General features: G+C 34.5%; 2 protein-coding genes across 11 annotated transcripts in view; one reads left to right on the top strand and one right to left on the bottom strand.

Annotated features, from left to right (window-relative positions):
- Nucleotides 1-4,974, bottom strand: part of LOC106880133 (nuclear receptor subfamily 1 group D member 2) — a 207,272-nt gene extending 202,298 nt beyond the window's left edge. For 4 of the 9 annotated variants that reach the window (XM_014929956.3, XM_052965612.2, XM_014929957.3 and 1 more), the window contains exon 1: nucleotides 3,447-3,628. In XM_014929956.3, coding sequence (XP_014785442.1) covers nucleotides 3,447-3,492 — 46 coding nt within the window. In that variant the 5' untranslated portion in view covers nucleotides 3,493-3,628. Of the gene's footprint in view, nucleotides 1-3,446; nucleotides 3,819-4,812 lie in introns of those variants that run through there. The other 5 variants (XM_014929960.3, XM_089347741.1, XM_089347743.1 and 2 more) reach the window with 3 other exon arrangements.
- Nucleotides 4,975-4,983: 9 nt separating this feature from the next.
- The window catches only part of LOC106880132 (FERRY endosomal RAB5 effector complex subunit 3), a 147,675-nt gene continuing 134,820 nt past the window's right edge, over nucleotides 4,984-17,838 (top strand). The window contains exon 1 of one of the 2 annotated variants that reach the window (XM_014929955.3): nucleotides 4,984-5,139. The gene's annotated coding sequence lies outside the window, so the exon portion shown is untranslated. The remainder of the gene's footprint in view (nucleotides 5,140-17,838) is intronic. The other variant, XM_014929954.3, reaches the window with a different exon arrangement.

The raw sequence follows: 17,838 nt of genomic DNA, 5'->3' as shown, positions 1-17,838 counted from the left end.
TATATATATATATATATATATATATATCGAGTACAGATGAGTAAGCATATGTATAGAGTTCTACACCAGGTTATTAGTAACACAATGCCTAAGCAAAATATGAGTGTGTAATCAGAATAATTTCTACATACTTGATGTTTAATACAGTATCAGTAAGCACACCCATTTGAGTAATATGTATTACTACATCAACCAGCTGCTAAATTTTTGAAACAGCTGTAAAGATTTTATAAGGATTTATTTTTGCCTGGCTCTTTCTCTCTATATATATATATAATTTGTAGAAAACATAAATCCGGAGAAGAAGCACACTCTAAGTTGTAGAGCAGTATATAATTTTTATGAGGGAAGGCTGTTTTATGAGATTACCTCGAGTTTCCCGTCCATAAAGGGTTTAACTTTATGGCATATTGTCAGAACCGAAAACCTGTTGGCCTTAGACTTCTTCAAAATATGGAGGGGGAAAAGCTTAAGGCCTCTTACGAGGCCTTTCCCCTCCCTATTTTGAAGTGGTCTTAGGCCAACAGGTTTTGGGGTCTGACAATACACCATAAAGTTAAACCCTTTATGGACGGGAAATTCAGGGTAATCCCATAAAATGGCCTTCCCTAGTAAAATATGTATATGTGTGTGTGTGTGTGTGTGTGTGTATGTATATATATATATATATATACACGCACAGATACATACAAACATACACCTGTGCATTGGCATCATTTGAAGATTAGAACAATGCGAAGTGAACTGAGACCAACATCTGATAGTCTAGACAATACAGTGATATATGTACGTGTATGTATATATATATATATATATATCATCGTCTAGCGTTCGCTTTCCATGCTAGCATGGGTTATATATATATATATATATATATATATATATATATATATATATATATATATGCACAAACGGGGCTGTGTGGTTAAGAAATATGCTTTCTGACCAAGTGGTTTCAGGTTCAGTCCTACAACTTTAGGCAAATTTCTACTGTAGCCCCAAACTGACCAAAGACTTGTGGGTGGATTTGGCAGAAATTAAAGATAAAGGCTAGTTGTGTGTATCTCCTTGTTTTGCAATTGTTTGACGATAATTGTAAATGAGCTTCACTGTCATACAAGCTATGTCCTTTGTTTCTAATCTCCCATGCAAACAAGTCTGGTCATAGGGAAAATATTATCCTATTTGGAAACAGGAGAACATCCAGCCGCAGAGAAAGTTGCCCCAACAATTCCATCTGACCCATGCAAGTACAGAAGAGTGGATGTTAAAGCAATGATATATGTGTATATGTGTGTGTGTGTGTATATATATATATAGATATACACACACACATATACATATGTACCTACATATACAAATATGCACAAACATGTATATAAATTCATTTACGTGTGTATGTATGTATGTGTATATATATATATATATATATATATATATATATATATATATTGTAGAAACTCTGCCAAATTTAGATTGGAGCCTGGTGTTGCCATCCGGTTTCACCAGTCCTCAGTCAAGTCATCCAACCCATGCTAGCATGGAAAGCGGACGTTAAACGATGATGATGATGATATATATATATAACCTACATACAAAAGTAATATACATAACCTATACATATAAACTGTATGTGTGTGTGTGCATGTATGTATGAGTAAAACCCATAAACGTATACCGAGTATGTATGTGTGTAACCTATTTATTGCAAAGGAAAAGAAAAGAAAAAAGAACACAGGAAGTCTTAATAGTTTTAGCTTAACGCTGAAAAAGAAGGCAATGTGTGTGTGTGTAGATAGATAAAACCCCATATGCATTTATGTATTTTTGTGTTTGTTTATACACACACACACACACACACAAATGCAACCTATAAAGCAATACAAGCACATTTATATACATACACACACAACACCTTCATAAACATATACAGATACATATAAAAGCTACATTTGCGTATATATATACATATATATAAACTTCTGTTTTATATATGTCAATAGTGAAACTATTAGACTGATTTTTTTTTCAGATAATACAGAAATATAATATCCACTGTACCCAACGCATCGTGTGTGTGTGTGTATATATGTTACCGATATAGCTAGATACATAATATACATGTATAACACAAAGAGAGAGAGAAAGAAAGAAATAATATCGGTGCAAACAAAACAATTTTCCTGTTATTTTCTGATGTCGCATCAATGTTTGAAAACATGATTTGGCATACATTTCTAGGTGATGTTACAAATATTTCCGAGAATGCGTGTATGCATTTATATTTTGACATGTGTGTGTGTATGAATGTGTGTGTGTGTGTGTGTGTGTGTGTGTGTGTGTGTGTGTGTGTATATATATATATATATATATATATATATAATTTAATTGCAAAGTATGGAAACAAATACATTATCAGTTAACCTTGGTGATCAACAATAGAACGCATTTCTCGACATTGGAAAAGAAAGAATTGTAAGCACTGACGTTCGTGCTATTGCGTCTTTACTTGAGGTTATGTCAGACGCACGGATATGAGTACGGAATATAAGTTGTGTAACAAGACGATCTTACACAATAAAACAAGTGGGCGGCGCCGGAATATTTGCATAGCTAATCTTTGAGGAACTGTATCAAGTTTAGTGATTTCTGCTTGCTCTTCGAGATGAAGAATATATTTGAAATATTCAATAAACCAAGTAGTTATAATTATGACGTAGAGTCCAGACTTACGAGGGCACGTGTTGGGCCATTCAGTACACATCGAGAGAATAAACTAAGAAAAGTGATTCTATAGATTCACAAACAAGCAGGAAAAATACTAGAACTATTTGGTTGTTTTAATACAATCTCTTGTTCATACATTCTCCTCGCTAATTCAGATCTTAAAAGTAAAATCTGCGAACTTATAATTCTAGCTTGTTGAGTTGTGAAGTGACCTACTTCTAGACGGGTGACCCGTATTCCCAGACAGACTTGCCTTGCGCTCATTTTCTTGAAGCAAATATAACAGGCATATAAGAATGAGATTCTATGAAGAAAAATATTAACATTCTCTTTAGATGAATTCTGATTTGTTCAATGCATGTGAATAGTTGTGGCAAACTTTTAAATGAGAAAACTCTCAAGTTGTTTGCGAACTAATAAAGCTGACCTAATTCTCTAACAAAGCCTTTTAAAACCCGTCATGTTTGCTGCGAAATATAACACGCACACAAACACTAGCTGCAACATAGATGTATCAGCTTTAGCGTTAGTTACATATATGTTTACACGATGAAAAATCCCTTGGATAAAACTCACGATATTTAAGGGTGATAGTAAAAAGGAGAACCAGAATTATAATATGACATACCAATGTAGGTAAAGCTGAAGTGGGATGCAGAAAAAAAGGGTTTCTACAACAATTAAAACAGCGAATCCGCAAAGAAGTGAGAATTGCTTACCAGCTGTACTGTCTACCAATGTCTTCTGTGACCGATTTTCCTCCATCGCTAGCGACTGACCCAGTTTGGTTGCCACACGTTCCCACAATGCACGCCAACATGGCAGCGGCCCGAGCAGGTGCTTGTTGCTTCCGTGTTCACCGACTTGCAGTCTAGCTCACACTTTCTCCACCACTCACTCCTCCTCGCTGTCTACTACTACTAACATTTTTTTCTTTTTCCCAATTTACCCCCTCCTTTGCTTTAGTCTTTCTCCTCTTTCCTCCTCTAACTACTACAAGCGAACGACGGCAACTCCTCCCACTATGAGAAAGCAACGACAACAACAACGAGCATCATAACCATAACGATTACGACGAACGGTGCTGCAATGGTCACTGGCAGCAGCATCAGCACTATTATCTACAGCAACAGTAGGACGGCGGGTGATTACGTCACAACTAGGATAATATCAATGTCTGACTGGTTGGTTACATGAATGGTGCACAGCGGGTGAGTACAGTACAATACGCTGGAAACATACGCGCACACTCACAGAGACAATGGTACAATAAAAACGGAGAACTCTACCGCGCACTCAGAATCTTATGATATTTAAACTCTTGCTAGAACGGAGGAAGACGTACAAAGAGAAGTGCTGATGCGATGCTGGATTTAGTAACCAAGTTAAAAGAAATAAAATAAATCAAAATCTTTCAGATTATATTTGTTTCATAATAGAAAATCGATTTTATATTTAATAAAATAAAAGAAATGGATTGAGTTTCAGGAAAAGGAGTTATTTTTTTTAAATAAAATTTTGAGTTTTTTTTTAATTATTATTTTACGTTCCACGACGTTCGACATGCCAACGGGGGAAAATAATTACTTTTCCAAGAATTTTTAAAGTTTTATGATCAAAGATATAATGTATTTTCATGCGTTTGTATTTCGCGGAAAATGAATTGAGGTTTTCTCGAAGTGTTGTTTTTCACCGATTTAAAAACAATAAGCAAAGTTATAAATTTTACTTTGCTTATACAGTCTGTGATTATTTTGGTGTTTTAATAGCAAGGATTAAAAACTGTGTCAACTATATATATATATATATATTCATATATGTACAGAAGTATATACATGTATTATTTTTTGTCATTAATCAGTAATACAAAGAAGACAAATTAAGTTAATTAACCATTAGCAAACTAATGTTATTATTTACATCTAGTTGTACACTTTTAATGTTTATGTTCGGTTTTATTATTATTTTCCGATCAACAAAGTTACTATTTACATCAAAACAAAAAACAAAACGAAAATAAATTGATTACAGCAGAAAAAAAAAACAAAAAATATATATTTAAAATATTAAAACGAATTTATATACCTATAATATAATAAATATTTTCTTTTTCTCGCTTGTTTATATGCCCTCTTCGTCGATTTAAAGTCCATGTGCTTTGGCGGTGAATGTCACCGGTGAGTTGTAGAAACAGGAAGGGGAGGTGAACTAATACACCCTCTCTCACACACTCTTTCTTTTTATTCCTCCTCCTTCCCCTGTTCTTCTTTATATTGTTCCCTCTTCCTTCTCCTACGTTACTGCAGAATATGTCTTACTACTTCCATTATCACCACCACCACCATCATTGTCAATTCTCACCGTTATTCATGTTTCCACTGTTTTTTTAGTTTATCTGCTGACTAACCTCATGTAAGTAAAAACCCTATACCGATATTTCATCAACTCCTCTTCTCAATAGCACCCCATTCCTTTTTTTTCCCCCTATATTTTCCAGCGATCATCCTTGTATCGTTTTATTTATTCCCCGATACGGTTATTGCTTTTAATTATACAACTTGTCACCGATCCGGAAATAAAGAAGGGGGGCGTATATAGGGTCGAATATGTTGGATAAACCGTTGTCTTTATTTATATATTTTGCTTTCATCGATAGTCTGTACATTTTATGATGTCCGGAAACATATACTTGCTATTTTGTGTCTAGTTTAATATTAAAAAAATGAACGGGGCTTGCTGTTTTGTTTCTCTATATCAAAAACTGGAGGGCATTTTGTAAAACAATTAATAGTAATTAATGAAGTACTGAGATGATTCAGATCTATAATAATAATATAATGATAATTTTACGATAAATTTTTACTACGTGCCTTCTTATTCTTTGAACCTTTCTGTTTCGTTATTTATTCCTATAAATATAACAATTTAATACTGTTGACCTGTAAAACAATAACAGCGAATAGTGTCTATTGTCAACCTTGTATTTATTTACTCCCTTATACATTTGGAATCATTCTTCCGATTTCTTTTGACATACTGCATTGCTAATCAATAGTAATCAGATGATGTGATGATGTTCATGTATTTACCATGAGCGCTGAAAGTAAAACGTAAAACAAGATTCATTATAGATCATTGGTAGTTCCAACTCTGCGAAAGTTTACTTCTTTTTTTTACAACACTGGTTGCCTTTCTAAGATAAAAATAATTGTTATCCTTACCTACGAAACAAAAACGTTAGATTTATACTGAAAGCGGGAAAATTGCGTGACTAGTAACCCTTTCATAGTGGTATTAACGACATCAATGAATGAAAATGGCTTGATTCATGAATTGAAATCGGAGCTTATGATATTGTTATTGTTTAGACCCAAATCAATGCTGATCGAGCAAACCTATTATCAAATGTATTCTAGCATTGACCAGTTAGTCTTTTGATATATTTACGACTATATTGTTCACTGTCCTTTCTATTTTTCATTTTTTTAAACAGCAATAATGTAACTTACGAGGAATATAGCTGCTGTTTTTAGCAGGTCGAATGACCGCCCTGAGTCTTTCCACTTTGGCTGGAGAAACATCTAATTCAACATTCAGTGTCAAAAAAAAAAAAGTCACCTCCTGTTACAGACAAAAGAAACTTGTTCTATTTGCTTTGAAAACTTAACTCAGAGCTATTTATCAATAAAGTCCTGACAGGTTGTCAGTATTTTTTTTTTTTTTTAGTTTTTGGGTTTATTTCCCCTTCTTCCCCAGAGTACATTCATAGTCGATTAATAAATATGTTACTATGACCTAATCAAAGGACAGCTTAATTACTATCCTAATTACTCTGCAATGTTAATCAGCTATATTGTAAGAACACATGCGCTGTCAATGTTCTCATTTAAATAGAACTTCTACCCTCATTCTTAATCAACTTCCAGAAATAAGCAATTTTCTGTTCACATGTGCTATTTTAATGCTAGTCTATTTAAAGAATACTTAAACAGAGGAATTAACACTATTTTTAAAAATTTAATTTGAAGAAAGAATTGCTAGAGAGGTTTCATTGAATTGTTCCACAAGATACTTTACAACCAGATTACATGTGACATGCAATATAGTCAAATATTTTCTAGTCACATATGTTTAAGAGGTTATATTTTATGATTTGAGTGCTACAGAGCAGTGATAAACTTCAATCAATGTGTGTAATAATTTCAATTTTATACTCAGCCATTTCAGATCATTCTCTTAACCATGATTTCAAGCTTTAGTCAACAGTCTGGAGAGAGATGACTCTGCAAGACAAATTTTACTTTTGATACATAGTATGAAGTAAAAGTCTCTAAAGACCTCAAAGAGCTTCAAACAGCAATTCTTCGTTCTGAGCATGAATCAACTGAGATAAATCCCTTCTTAAGATAAAATGCATATATATCTCAGATGGTGTAGAATTATTTTCAATAGACAGGCAAGCAGAGGTGATATAGGGTGGTTTGTTTTGTCCGAGAGACACAACAAAGCATTTGCAGTGAATTTGAACTCATAATTCAATGTTCTTTCCATAACCCTCAAACAATGTACTCAAGAGCTAGCCCTCATCCTTACTAAACTTTTCAATCCTTCTCTCACCTTCTCTCTCAGGGTACACATACAACCTTTGGAAACATTCTACACTCTCTCATTCCCACAAAAGGAACTCCTTTTACTCTGGCATGTCCCATCACTCCCACTTTCAACATCAGTATTTCAAAGGCGATGGAGACAGTCATTTGCACTCAATTCTGAAATCTCTATCTCTCCTTAATCACTACAACTTTTGTAAAATCAGTGCGGTGTGTCATGCCTTTATGGGAAAATGAATGTTAAAATTGTGAAGATGATGTAGTCAGTTTACTTCAACTTGAACACTGTATAAATGACAAGTGTTTCATTAGTTTGAATATTGAGTATAGTTTGGAGAACAATGGTGTTTCCTTCGATATACTACCAGATGATTTTTTTTTTTTTTTCTGATCTAGCAATCTTTTCAGTTATGAGATAGCTGTATCCATGTATTTGACTGTTTCATCATTGTTCCAATGTCTGCTTTTCCATGCTTGGAATAAATATTTCTGCAACTGGATGCTCTTCCTCTTAGCAAAAATCATTTGTTCCCAAGTAAAGTAGAATTTCCCCTAGTCTATTGAACAATGAATAACCCAAATTTGTTTTCTTGGAAAAATGAAACCATTTTGTAGAACAGTGACTTTTGGTTATAATTGGCATGCACATGTTAAGACAAGAGGAATTTACATACATTCAAGCACACATACATACATAAACATATATATGTGTGTGTGTATAAGTATGTATTTCAAAATTCACATGAGGTGCCAATCCTATTGACCTTTCTTTTTTAAATAGAAATAAAGAAATCTATTGAAAGGTTATAGGTACTGGTAAGTATTTCAAGGAGTATTGAACTCTGGTGCAATTTAATAAGATGGTATTTAGTACTTCACTTCAGCTCCAGAACTTATTCAAGTACGAACTGGTCAGTGTACTTCCACATAGTTTGTCTGCCCAGTTTTACTTGTAAGGCTTAAGTTGACCTGGGACTAATGTGAAAAAACACCCAAGATGACTCTTCTTAACCATGCGGTCATACTGCATCCATTATACCTGTAATTTAAAGGTCCACCTTATCATTGAATCCAACTGAAAACAACATTAACCCTTTAAATACCAATCCATCTGGGCCTGCCCCTAGTTCTGTCATTCAAACCTCTTCTTTTAAAGTGATATAAATTAAAATCTTCTATCAAAATTACATATTAATTTACATTCCAAATATCAACTTAATAATGACAGTTATTTCATTAAATTTGTTTTTATTTTCAAAATTAATGAAAACTAAGGCAATGTACTTCAATGGAAATATGGTAACAAAAAGGTTATACCTGTGGAATATGTTCAGCCACTTGCATGCCAATTCCATGAGCATGTAGTCTATTTGATTGAATAACTGAATACTTATTGCCAAAACTGACCGATTAATTTACTTAAAGCTCAAAAAATTCAATAGACATTGTAAAGTCCATAGAACTTGTTTTAGTCCTGGCCAAAACATTAAACATAATATGGTAACGAGGCTCCAGTCTAACAGTTTAGGTGGTATTGTAGAATTTAGAGTTACTCTTTAGTCAACATTATTCTCAGGTCTGCTCTGACTCAGAGTTGTAGTATCTGTCAGGCTGCCTGGTTATGGGTCAAGAGGTAGAAGGTGGTCCTGTAACTAAGGCATATGAGACTCATAGGAGAAGTGGCCCCTAGACAGCTATCATACAGGTCCATGCCTTGATGTCTTGTGAACCTTTCCCTCTGCTTAAGCCTTAAATAGGGTTTGTGCCCTGAAGATAAGCTCGAGAGAGCAGAATAAACTGCAAATAACCAACAGAAGGCAATAATAAACCCCCTGCCGTATATTTTCCAAGAAAAATAATAAATCTTCAGGCTTTGGCATAGAGTTCCATAATAGCCAATATTTGTTAATATGGTACATGAAGACAGATAAATGTTATGACTGTAATGTGATGTGAGGTTACATACTCAGTAAAGCATCCCTACAGCAATATAAAAAAAAAATCATTCAGGAAATAATTTTATTGTTATTACTATAATGTTGGTGGTAGACTGGCAGAATTGTTAGAGCTTCAGACAAAATAACTAGCAATATTTATTTCAACTCTTTATATTAGGTGTTCAAATCCCACCAAGATCAACTTTGCTTTTCATTCATCTAGAACAGTAGTTCTCAACTGGGATCCATATGAGATTTTGTTGTTCAGATTTATCTGCAATGAATTGCTTATATCTTTACGAAACAAAAATTGTTTTAACAAATTTTTCTTATACAACTCCTAATAATATTTAACAATAAAAATATAATACAATTTTTTAAACATTGAATAGCTAGGAGGGTCCATCCAAGTCAAATAGGAATCAAAGGGATCTATTGGTAAAAAGATGAATGAGAAACACTGATCTAGAATCAGTAAAATAAAGAACACTTGAGTCTTGAAAAAGGCATGACAATTTCTGTCCTGGTGCCATGAAAAAACATCACTTAGTACACATTATAATGTGGTTGGGTGTTAGGAAAGACATCCAGTTCTAGAAATCAAGCTGAAAATGAAACTTAGAAATGAAATGTTGTCTCCAACCCATCTAGGAGAGCAATAGCTACTCATCCAATCCATATCTGCATGGAAAGCAGACATAAAATAATGATAATGAAGATGACACCAATAAATTTACTAGGATCAATTTAAGATTAACACTTTCCCCACAGATTTCAGTTTCCTCATATCAGAAATAATTCTTGTTGTTGTTACTGTTCCTCCTCCTCCTCCTCCTCCTCCTAGCAAGGCCAATAGCGCAAAATGCATAGCAGTTTTTCATGCATCTTTATTTTCTGAGTTCAAATTCCACCAAAGTCAACTTTGCTTTCATCCTTTCGGGGCTAATAAAATATATACCAGTCAAGTGCTGGGGTAATGTAATTCACTTTCCTCTTCCTTCAAAAACTGCTGACCCTGTGCCCAAATCTGAAACCATTAGAAGTGGGTGTCATTTTGGCTGTTTGTTTTGCAAGTTGCCAGTTGACCTCTTTCTTGCTTGTGTCATGAAAAAAGTACCCATCACACTCTGTAAAGTGATTGGTATTAGAAGGGTATCCAACTTCAGACACCATACCAAAGCAGAGACATTGGAGCATGATACAGTCCTCCAGCTAATCAGATCTTCTCCAACTGCCCAACCTATGCCAGCGTGGAAGGTGTATGTAAAATGATGATGATTCATGTTACTCTTCACTGAGTCGTTGGGTTTGTTTATGCTACATTTCTAGCTTCAGCATCCATTAATCGTTTCTAATCTTTTCTTTCAACTGCAGTTGATTCTCTTAAAAATAATGCTTGAGATTTTATCTGCTGGAATATAAATGCTACTGCAAATGAGAGAAATCAACTACCTTGATAGAAAAAGGAAAGGTGGGGAATTGTTTTGTTTTGTATAATTTCAAAAGATTAAGAGAAAAAGATTAAAAGATTTACATAGTTTCTAGATTTATGCCATGACATGTAGTAAGAACTACACTGGAGAGGGGGAAAAAAAAAAGGAAAATGAAAAAAATTGATGGCTTTTTTTTTCTATTAAGAAACCAAACTTACATTGGGGTGACATCTTAGGAATAAAAAGTTGCAAAGAAATACATCATTTGATGGTGTGATGGATTATTGGGAAAGGAAATCTATTATCTATCAAAAACAGCTTTGTTAATCAGCATATAAAAGTAGCTGAGTTTGTTATAGTGATTTTTGTCCTTAGGAACATAGTCTCAAATTTATTAGGGAAATAAAGTGCAATTATGTGTTTCCAAGCCTGTGGAGTAAATGTCCACAGCTGTAATTCAAATATGATTCATGGAATTGGCTAAGTTGTCTGTAGTTGACCTTATTGACTATATTGATTTCTTACATAGGCACAAGACTTCAGCTCTCTGAGAGAAAGAGGAAGAATATGTTTCATTCAAATATCTGAGTGACATTTTATTGTATATTTAGGCAAGACATATCATTCTATGAATGTCACAACGTCTACCTATTAGAAATAGGTACCAGATCCAGAATTGCTGTCTGATACATTGACATTCTATTTTATTGTGTTGGGGTTGGGGCAGAATCTCTTATCTGCTTATCAGCATAGATCTAGAGATAAGCACTGACTCTTACAAACCTCTCAGTATGGGAACTTGTAGAGATATTTTCATTGCTTTTCTAAAGAGTATTTGTAAAATAAAGTTGCTGCTACTGATTCAATGGGATTCACTTTATCAAATGTTCATCTCTACTTTCCATTCCCTTGGAAATGCTGTCATAAATTTTGTTCCATCGCTTCTTCAAGTCAAATGAACATGATTGATGTATATCCCTTATCAATAAAAAGTCAAGCATTTGGCAGTGTAATGACATGAAGTCTTATGAGGATATATAACTATCCATCTATTTTCTCAATCCACTATTCCTGGGGGTAGAGTTCTTGGACACCTCCTTCATAGGGTTCTAGCAGAAGCAACCGTCATTACATTTTCCAGCTGTATTTTCAAGCATGACCAACTGAGACTGTGGATATTATCCAGGTATCTCATTCTTGATCTACCCCAGGTCTTCTGATGGTTGGTTCAGTTTGAAGAATCTGTCTTGCTATACTCTTCTGCAACATTCTAATCACGTCTGTAATGTAGCTCTAATCTGTTAGTATGGAGCAGTAACATCTCAACCTGGAGAGACTCGTTGCTCTGCAAGCTACACACCCTGTTGAGTAACTAAATATATAAGTCTATCAGAACAACTGATCTTTGAGAAAATTAGTAGAATTGTGCAAGTCAATACATTCTTTACAAAACACTGATATTGTACAACAACCATCTCAAGGTTTTTGAATGTTAATTTTAAAATTGTTTTTATATTAATCTTATTGTCTTCAAGAAATGATATGGCAAATCAAAGGGCTTAGAAAACTCATCATATGTTAGGTGATATCCACTTACTCCTTCACTTATGTCTACTCAATTCAAGCATTTTATATTGACTATTTGCAAAGTAACATGTTTATTGAGTCACATATGACTGGTTTGTGATGTGGGCAGCTGGATTAAAGGGTAGCAAGTTCCAATATTCCTTTTGATAATATGAACTGTACCTGACTAAAAGACTTTGTTCTTAATAGCTCTCTCTTGATCTCTCTCTTAATCTAGGTGTAAATGTGGTACACACAGCTTAATGCTATAAGCAGTAAATTACTATTTAACAGATTAGTGGTTCATTGGTTTGTGTATGGTTAAGAAGTTTGCTTGACACCCTGTGTAGTTTTGGATTCAATCCTATAACATTCGGTCAAACAAAGCCTTCATCATCATTATTACTTATCATCCAATTCTCCATTCTTTCATGGAGAATTGAATGTTAAATGAGAATTCTGTCAGATGGAATCTGCTGAGGCTGACTGTCTATGGCCAGATGCCTTTCCTGACACCAACCCATACCTATCTCCAAGCAATTCAGACATGTTTTTCAGGGAAGACTGGAAATGGAAAACCTTGCTTGCATAGCACTGATGCTTGTTTACAACCATTACACAATGTAAAGACAAGGATGCACAGAAAAACACAGTGTTTTGAGTGAAATTCAGTAGTGAGAACCCAATCAGACCTATGTAAAGGCACTAATGAATACCATTTCATTGATACTATAGATCAATGTCAAATTTATTGCTAATTAAGTGCAGACATGTCTGTGTGGTAAGAAGTTTGCATCCGGTCCACATGGTTTGGGGTTCAGTCCCATTGCATGGCACCTAGGGCAAGTGTCTTCTACTATAACTGCAAGCCAATTAAAGTTTTCTGAGTGGGTTTGGTAGATGGAAACTGAAAGAAGCCCATTGTATATATGCTTACCTATATTTGTGTCTGTCTCCTCATGGTTTAATGGTTTAGCAAGGCTGATTTGTTTGACTAAAACCTTCAGAGCATTGCCCCAGTATGACCAGTCTAATGATTGAACCATGTAAAAGGTAAAAAGTAATTATATTTGAATATCAAGTTTTAAATACTATTCAATAACTCTGAGAGTGCACCATTTGAAAACCAGTTGATTGTGATTACTTCAAAATCTTAGTGTTTTCCTAAATCTCACATACCCTGATATAGATATTTATTTTTTTAACTAGTTTCATCTGTGCTACATTGCAGGCTGCTTTTGATCATCTTATGTGGTTTATGAATGAAAATCCACTTCTAAATATGTTCTAGAAACAACTTTTTTTTTCCCATTGTCACATTCTCGTTTCCTTTCAGTTTGTATATTTGACATTGTAGTATTTAAGTGTAAATGACATTCTGTGAACAGCCTTAGATAGCTTCAGTTGAGTTGCATCATTATTTTATTTATTTTTATATACTCAAACATCAAATATTTTTGTTTATTTGAGTTTATGTTCTGTATGCCTTCATGTTCTGGAAGGATGGCCACTGTGGGGCTAGCTGTGATGGATTCTGTTGGAGCATGATAGTTACCATTCTTCTGTATGCCTAATGGTGTGCATCCTATCACAATGTTTGGTGGTGGATGTTGTGGGGCTAATAAAGTTATTGATGTTGCTGCATATCTGTATCCATCCATTTATCTATCCATCCATCCATCTATCTTCTGGCTCTTAGCATTCTGAGTTCAAATCCTGTTAAGGTCAACTTTGCCCTTCATCCTTTTGGAGTACAGTACCATTCAATACTGGAGTCGATGTAATCAGCTGACCCATTCCCCTCAGAATTGCTGGCCTTGTGCCAAAATTTGAAACCATTATCATTGTCATAATCATTATCAAGGTTAATTTTGCCTTTCATTGTTATAGGGTAAATAAAATAAGTACCAGTTAAATACTGGGGTTGCTGTAATTTACTTAGTCTCTCCCTTAAAAATTGTTGGCTGTGTGTTAAAATTTTAAGCCATTTTTAATGGAGAAGGGGTGACTTTGGAGAGAGAGAGAAAATATAGATTTGTAATACTTTTCTGAGGTGTTGCAGATATGCCTCAGTGTATTGAGGAGATTGGTTGTGTAGAGGTAGTGACAGTCATGGCTGGAAGTTGTTAGAGTCCATTTTTTTCCTCCAGTGTTCAGCTGTTCTTTAATTTTCAATACTTTTGTTTTATGTTTGATTTGGTTTATTACAATTATGTTATTGTATTTTAACTCATTTTCAGAAATGTTCCAACTATGACCAGGTTTCCATACATAGAGTATCCATAACTACATCTTGCAATGTTTCTTTTTTTATAGAAAATGGTGGTGGGGGTGATTTGAAGGATACTTGGCTGCTATTTCTAGCAGGTTCAGTGACATAGGAAATAAGACATTGCAATTCATTTTCTTTCACATTAAAAATTTATCTAATATTCTTACCTTAATCTGAAACTGTAAAGTAATTAACTGTTGGTTAATTATTTCCACAAACATATAATTTTATTTATATATTTTTTTTTCAATATAATTAATTCAGTAAAACTCAGTTCTTCTAAATGTGTCACTAAATTCTTAATTATTTTTCCATAACTATTATTTTACAGATGTGAATTATTTTAAAATTCCTTTGATTCATTAGTAATTTCATTTATCTTAATGCTACTTAAGTAAGTTATTCCCAGACAACAAAAAAGAAAAAAAAATTTTTAGCTGTATCTGTGTACATTCAAATTTATCTAGGTGACTATAGTGCATATCTGCAGGTAAGCTTGTGTGACTTCTTTTGCAAATGTAACTGTTCAAAGACGTGTGTCTGTTATTATGGCATCAACAGAAATTTCTGCTGTCTTTAAAGTGCGAGCTCTCATTTCATACTAGCATGGAAATTGTCATTTGCATTCATGTAAGTGTCTTCATACAAAGATAGTGACACATAGCAGGGGATATATAATTCCTGCATGGAAAAGTAGATGTTAAAATGATGATCACACACACACAAGCTCACACACACATGCATGAGCTTATACACACACATGAGCTCTCTATACATAGACTCGCACACATTCAATGTCCACTTTTCTGTACCTACATGGGTCAGAGAGAAATTGAGACAGATTGTAAATAGATAAGTGTACACACACACACACACACACACAATATAATAGAGTACTCAAGCCATTAATGATGACGCCAATGTTTGTGATAATTATAACATTTTAGCTTATATGTATGAATATCCAATTGTTGAAAAATGTTCATGATGAAAGTTGCTAATGAGAGGTATGAGGCTGTAAATAGAAATGCCAAAATTACAGGAAAATTATACTTAACTCTCCCAAATATTATACAGGTTTGATTAATTTTAACTATGTACAATGTGTTTAGTCAATGATTCACTCATTATTCTGCATTGTTATTTTCTACAATAAATGCTCTGCTTATTTTCACTCTTGTACATGTATGCATATTCAAAACTACCAAAATATATGCATATTTACAGATGGGTACCTGATCTTACCAACAGGTTACATGCATTTCCTGAAGGTTTTTCAAGGAAGAGCAAGTTTAGTTTATGCATAAGTTGCATATTTACAGCATATTTGACACATTCTGTGCAAAAACTAGAAATGTACCTAATAAGTATTATTATTCACATTCACTGCAAAAATTCCTGATGAACAATATTTCTTGCATAGACTTAAGGAGGTACCAGCACATCTTGGCCTTATGAATCTTCAATCTATGATTTTAAATTATTTCTGATTTTTTTTTTTTTTTTGTTATGTTTAAAGCAAGAAATACTATGCATGCAGTCATCATAATCATCCAGTGTTTTAAATCCGGGTTTTGCCCCCATTAACGAGGGTGGCCGGATCTACCTCAATGCCATAGCAACCGAGGTAGGCAGGTGCAGCCCACCCCAACCTTTGGGATGGCTGATGCCCATAATCCTTTGCTATCATGAGGCTTTTTTAGAGCTGGATTTTCTATGGGGAGCATGCCCTTGCTTACCCCCAACCTCAGCTTCTAGACATCAGTGGTCCCGAGACCAAGGCCTCTACCATGATTTTTAAGAAATGTAGTGGAAAACTAGCTTAGGAAAGTGGGGACACTACTCCCTGAGACCCCTTTCACAGTGTAATAAGTAAATAAGTTAAAGGTGAATACATGATATTTACCTTTTGCCATTTACTTGTTTCAGTCATTAGACTGCAGCCATGCTGGGGCACAGCTTTGAAGAACTGTTAGTTGAATGAATTGACCCTGGTACTTCTTTTCTTTTTTCTTTTTAAGCCTAGTACTTATTCTACCAGTCTCTTTTGCTGAATTGCTAAGTTATGGGGATATAAACACACCAGCACTGGTCATCAAGCAATGGTACAGGACACAGACAACAAAGACACACACACACACACATGTATAAACCCGTCATATATATATACAGGGTGTGATGGGTAAATTGTTGCCATTTTATATCTTTAATTTTGCACATGCGCATTGTTCATTTTTGATTTTGTCAACTACACAGTATAGTAGGGTCAGTTGAGCATTGTCTGTGAGAAAAACAGCACCATGGCGTAATTCACTCTGCCAGAAATTTGGAAGGATCTATTTTAAAACGGGGGCCACATTTTTCATTAATGTTTTACGTAGTGTTTTTGGTACGGAAAGACTTTCAAACTTCGTATACTTATCTATTTTGTGTTGTAGAACAGAAAAATATTTTTGTATTCGAATTTATTTCATGTAAAAAATTGTCTTATTTCGATAATTTCAACCAATCACTGACAAGTATTCAGTTGTTTATATTTACTCCTTTGGCTGATTAAGCGATGTAAAGCGTATTTAATCTCCATACCTTTGTTTTATTTGCTTTAACCCTAACCCTAACCCTAGGGTTAGGGTTAGGGTTAATTGTTTCAGAATCGTTTGTTTATGTAGTCGGCACTTAATGTATATCGGCTGAATGGACGTCAGTGATTGGTTGAAATTACAGAAATACGACAACTTTAACATGGAATAGCTTATGGATTTCTTTTTTTTTAAAGAAGACTAAGAGAAAAAGATGTTTTATATGACACATTCTACCAGTGTTCCAAGTTTCAAAGTGTTTCGTTAATGAAAAATGTGGCCCCCGTTTTAAAAAAGATCCATTTGGAAATGACATCCTGTACTGCTTGGCATTCATGCTGGAAGCTCCAATATGAACATGTCGGAGTGTTTGGGTGTCAATCTGAAGACAGTGCAATCTGACATGTACTGAGAGTGATAAAAATCAAACATCCAGTCAATATCATGGTGTTTGAAGTCATCCTCCCACATGGCCTCAGACTCAACACAGAGGCCCACATCAAGTGCCTGGAGTAGGTAGTGCTGTCCTGGGTCAAGAGGATGGCTGCTGGAAGACCCTATGTCTGGAAACAGGACTCTACTCCAAGCCACACAAGCAGGAGAACCCAGTCATGGTTGTCAGATAATTTCTGCAACTACATCACTCCTATCATCTGGCCACCCAACTCCCCAGAGGCAACCCCCTTAATTATTGTATGTGGGGTGCAGTTGAGC

This window comes from Octopus bimaculoides, chromosome 2, assembly GCF_046866305.1.
Source record: "Octopus bimaculoides isolate indiv1 chromosome 2, ASM4686630v1, whole genome shotgun sequence".
Taxonomy (NCBI): domain Eukaryota; kingdom Metazoa; phylum Mollusca; class Cephalopoda; order Octopoda; family Octopodidae; genus Octopus; species Octopus bimaculoides.
The sequence above is the reverse complement of the archived record's forward strand: the minus strand, read 5'-3'. Positions and strand labels throughout refer to the sequence as shown.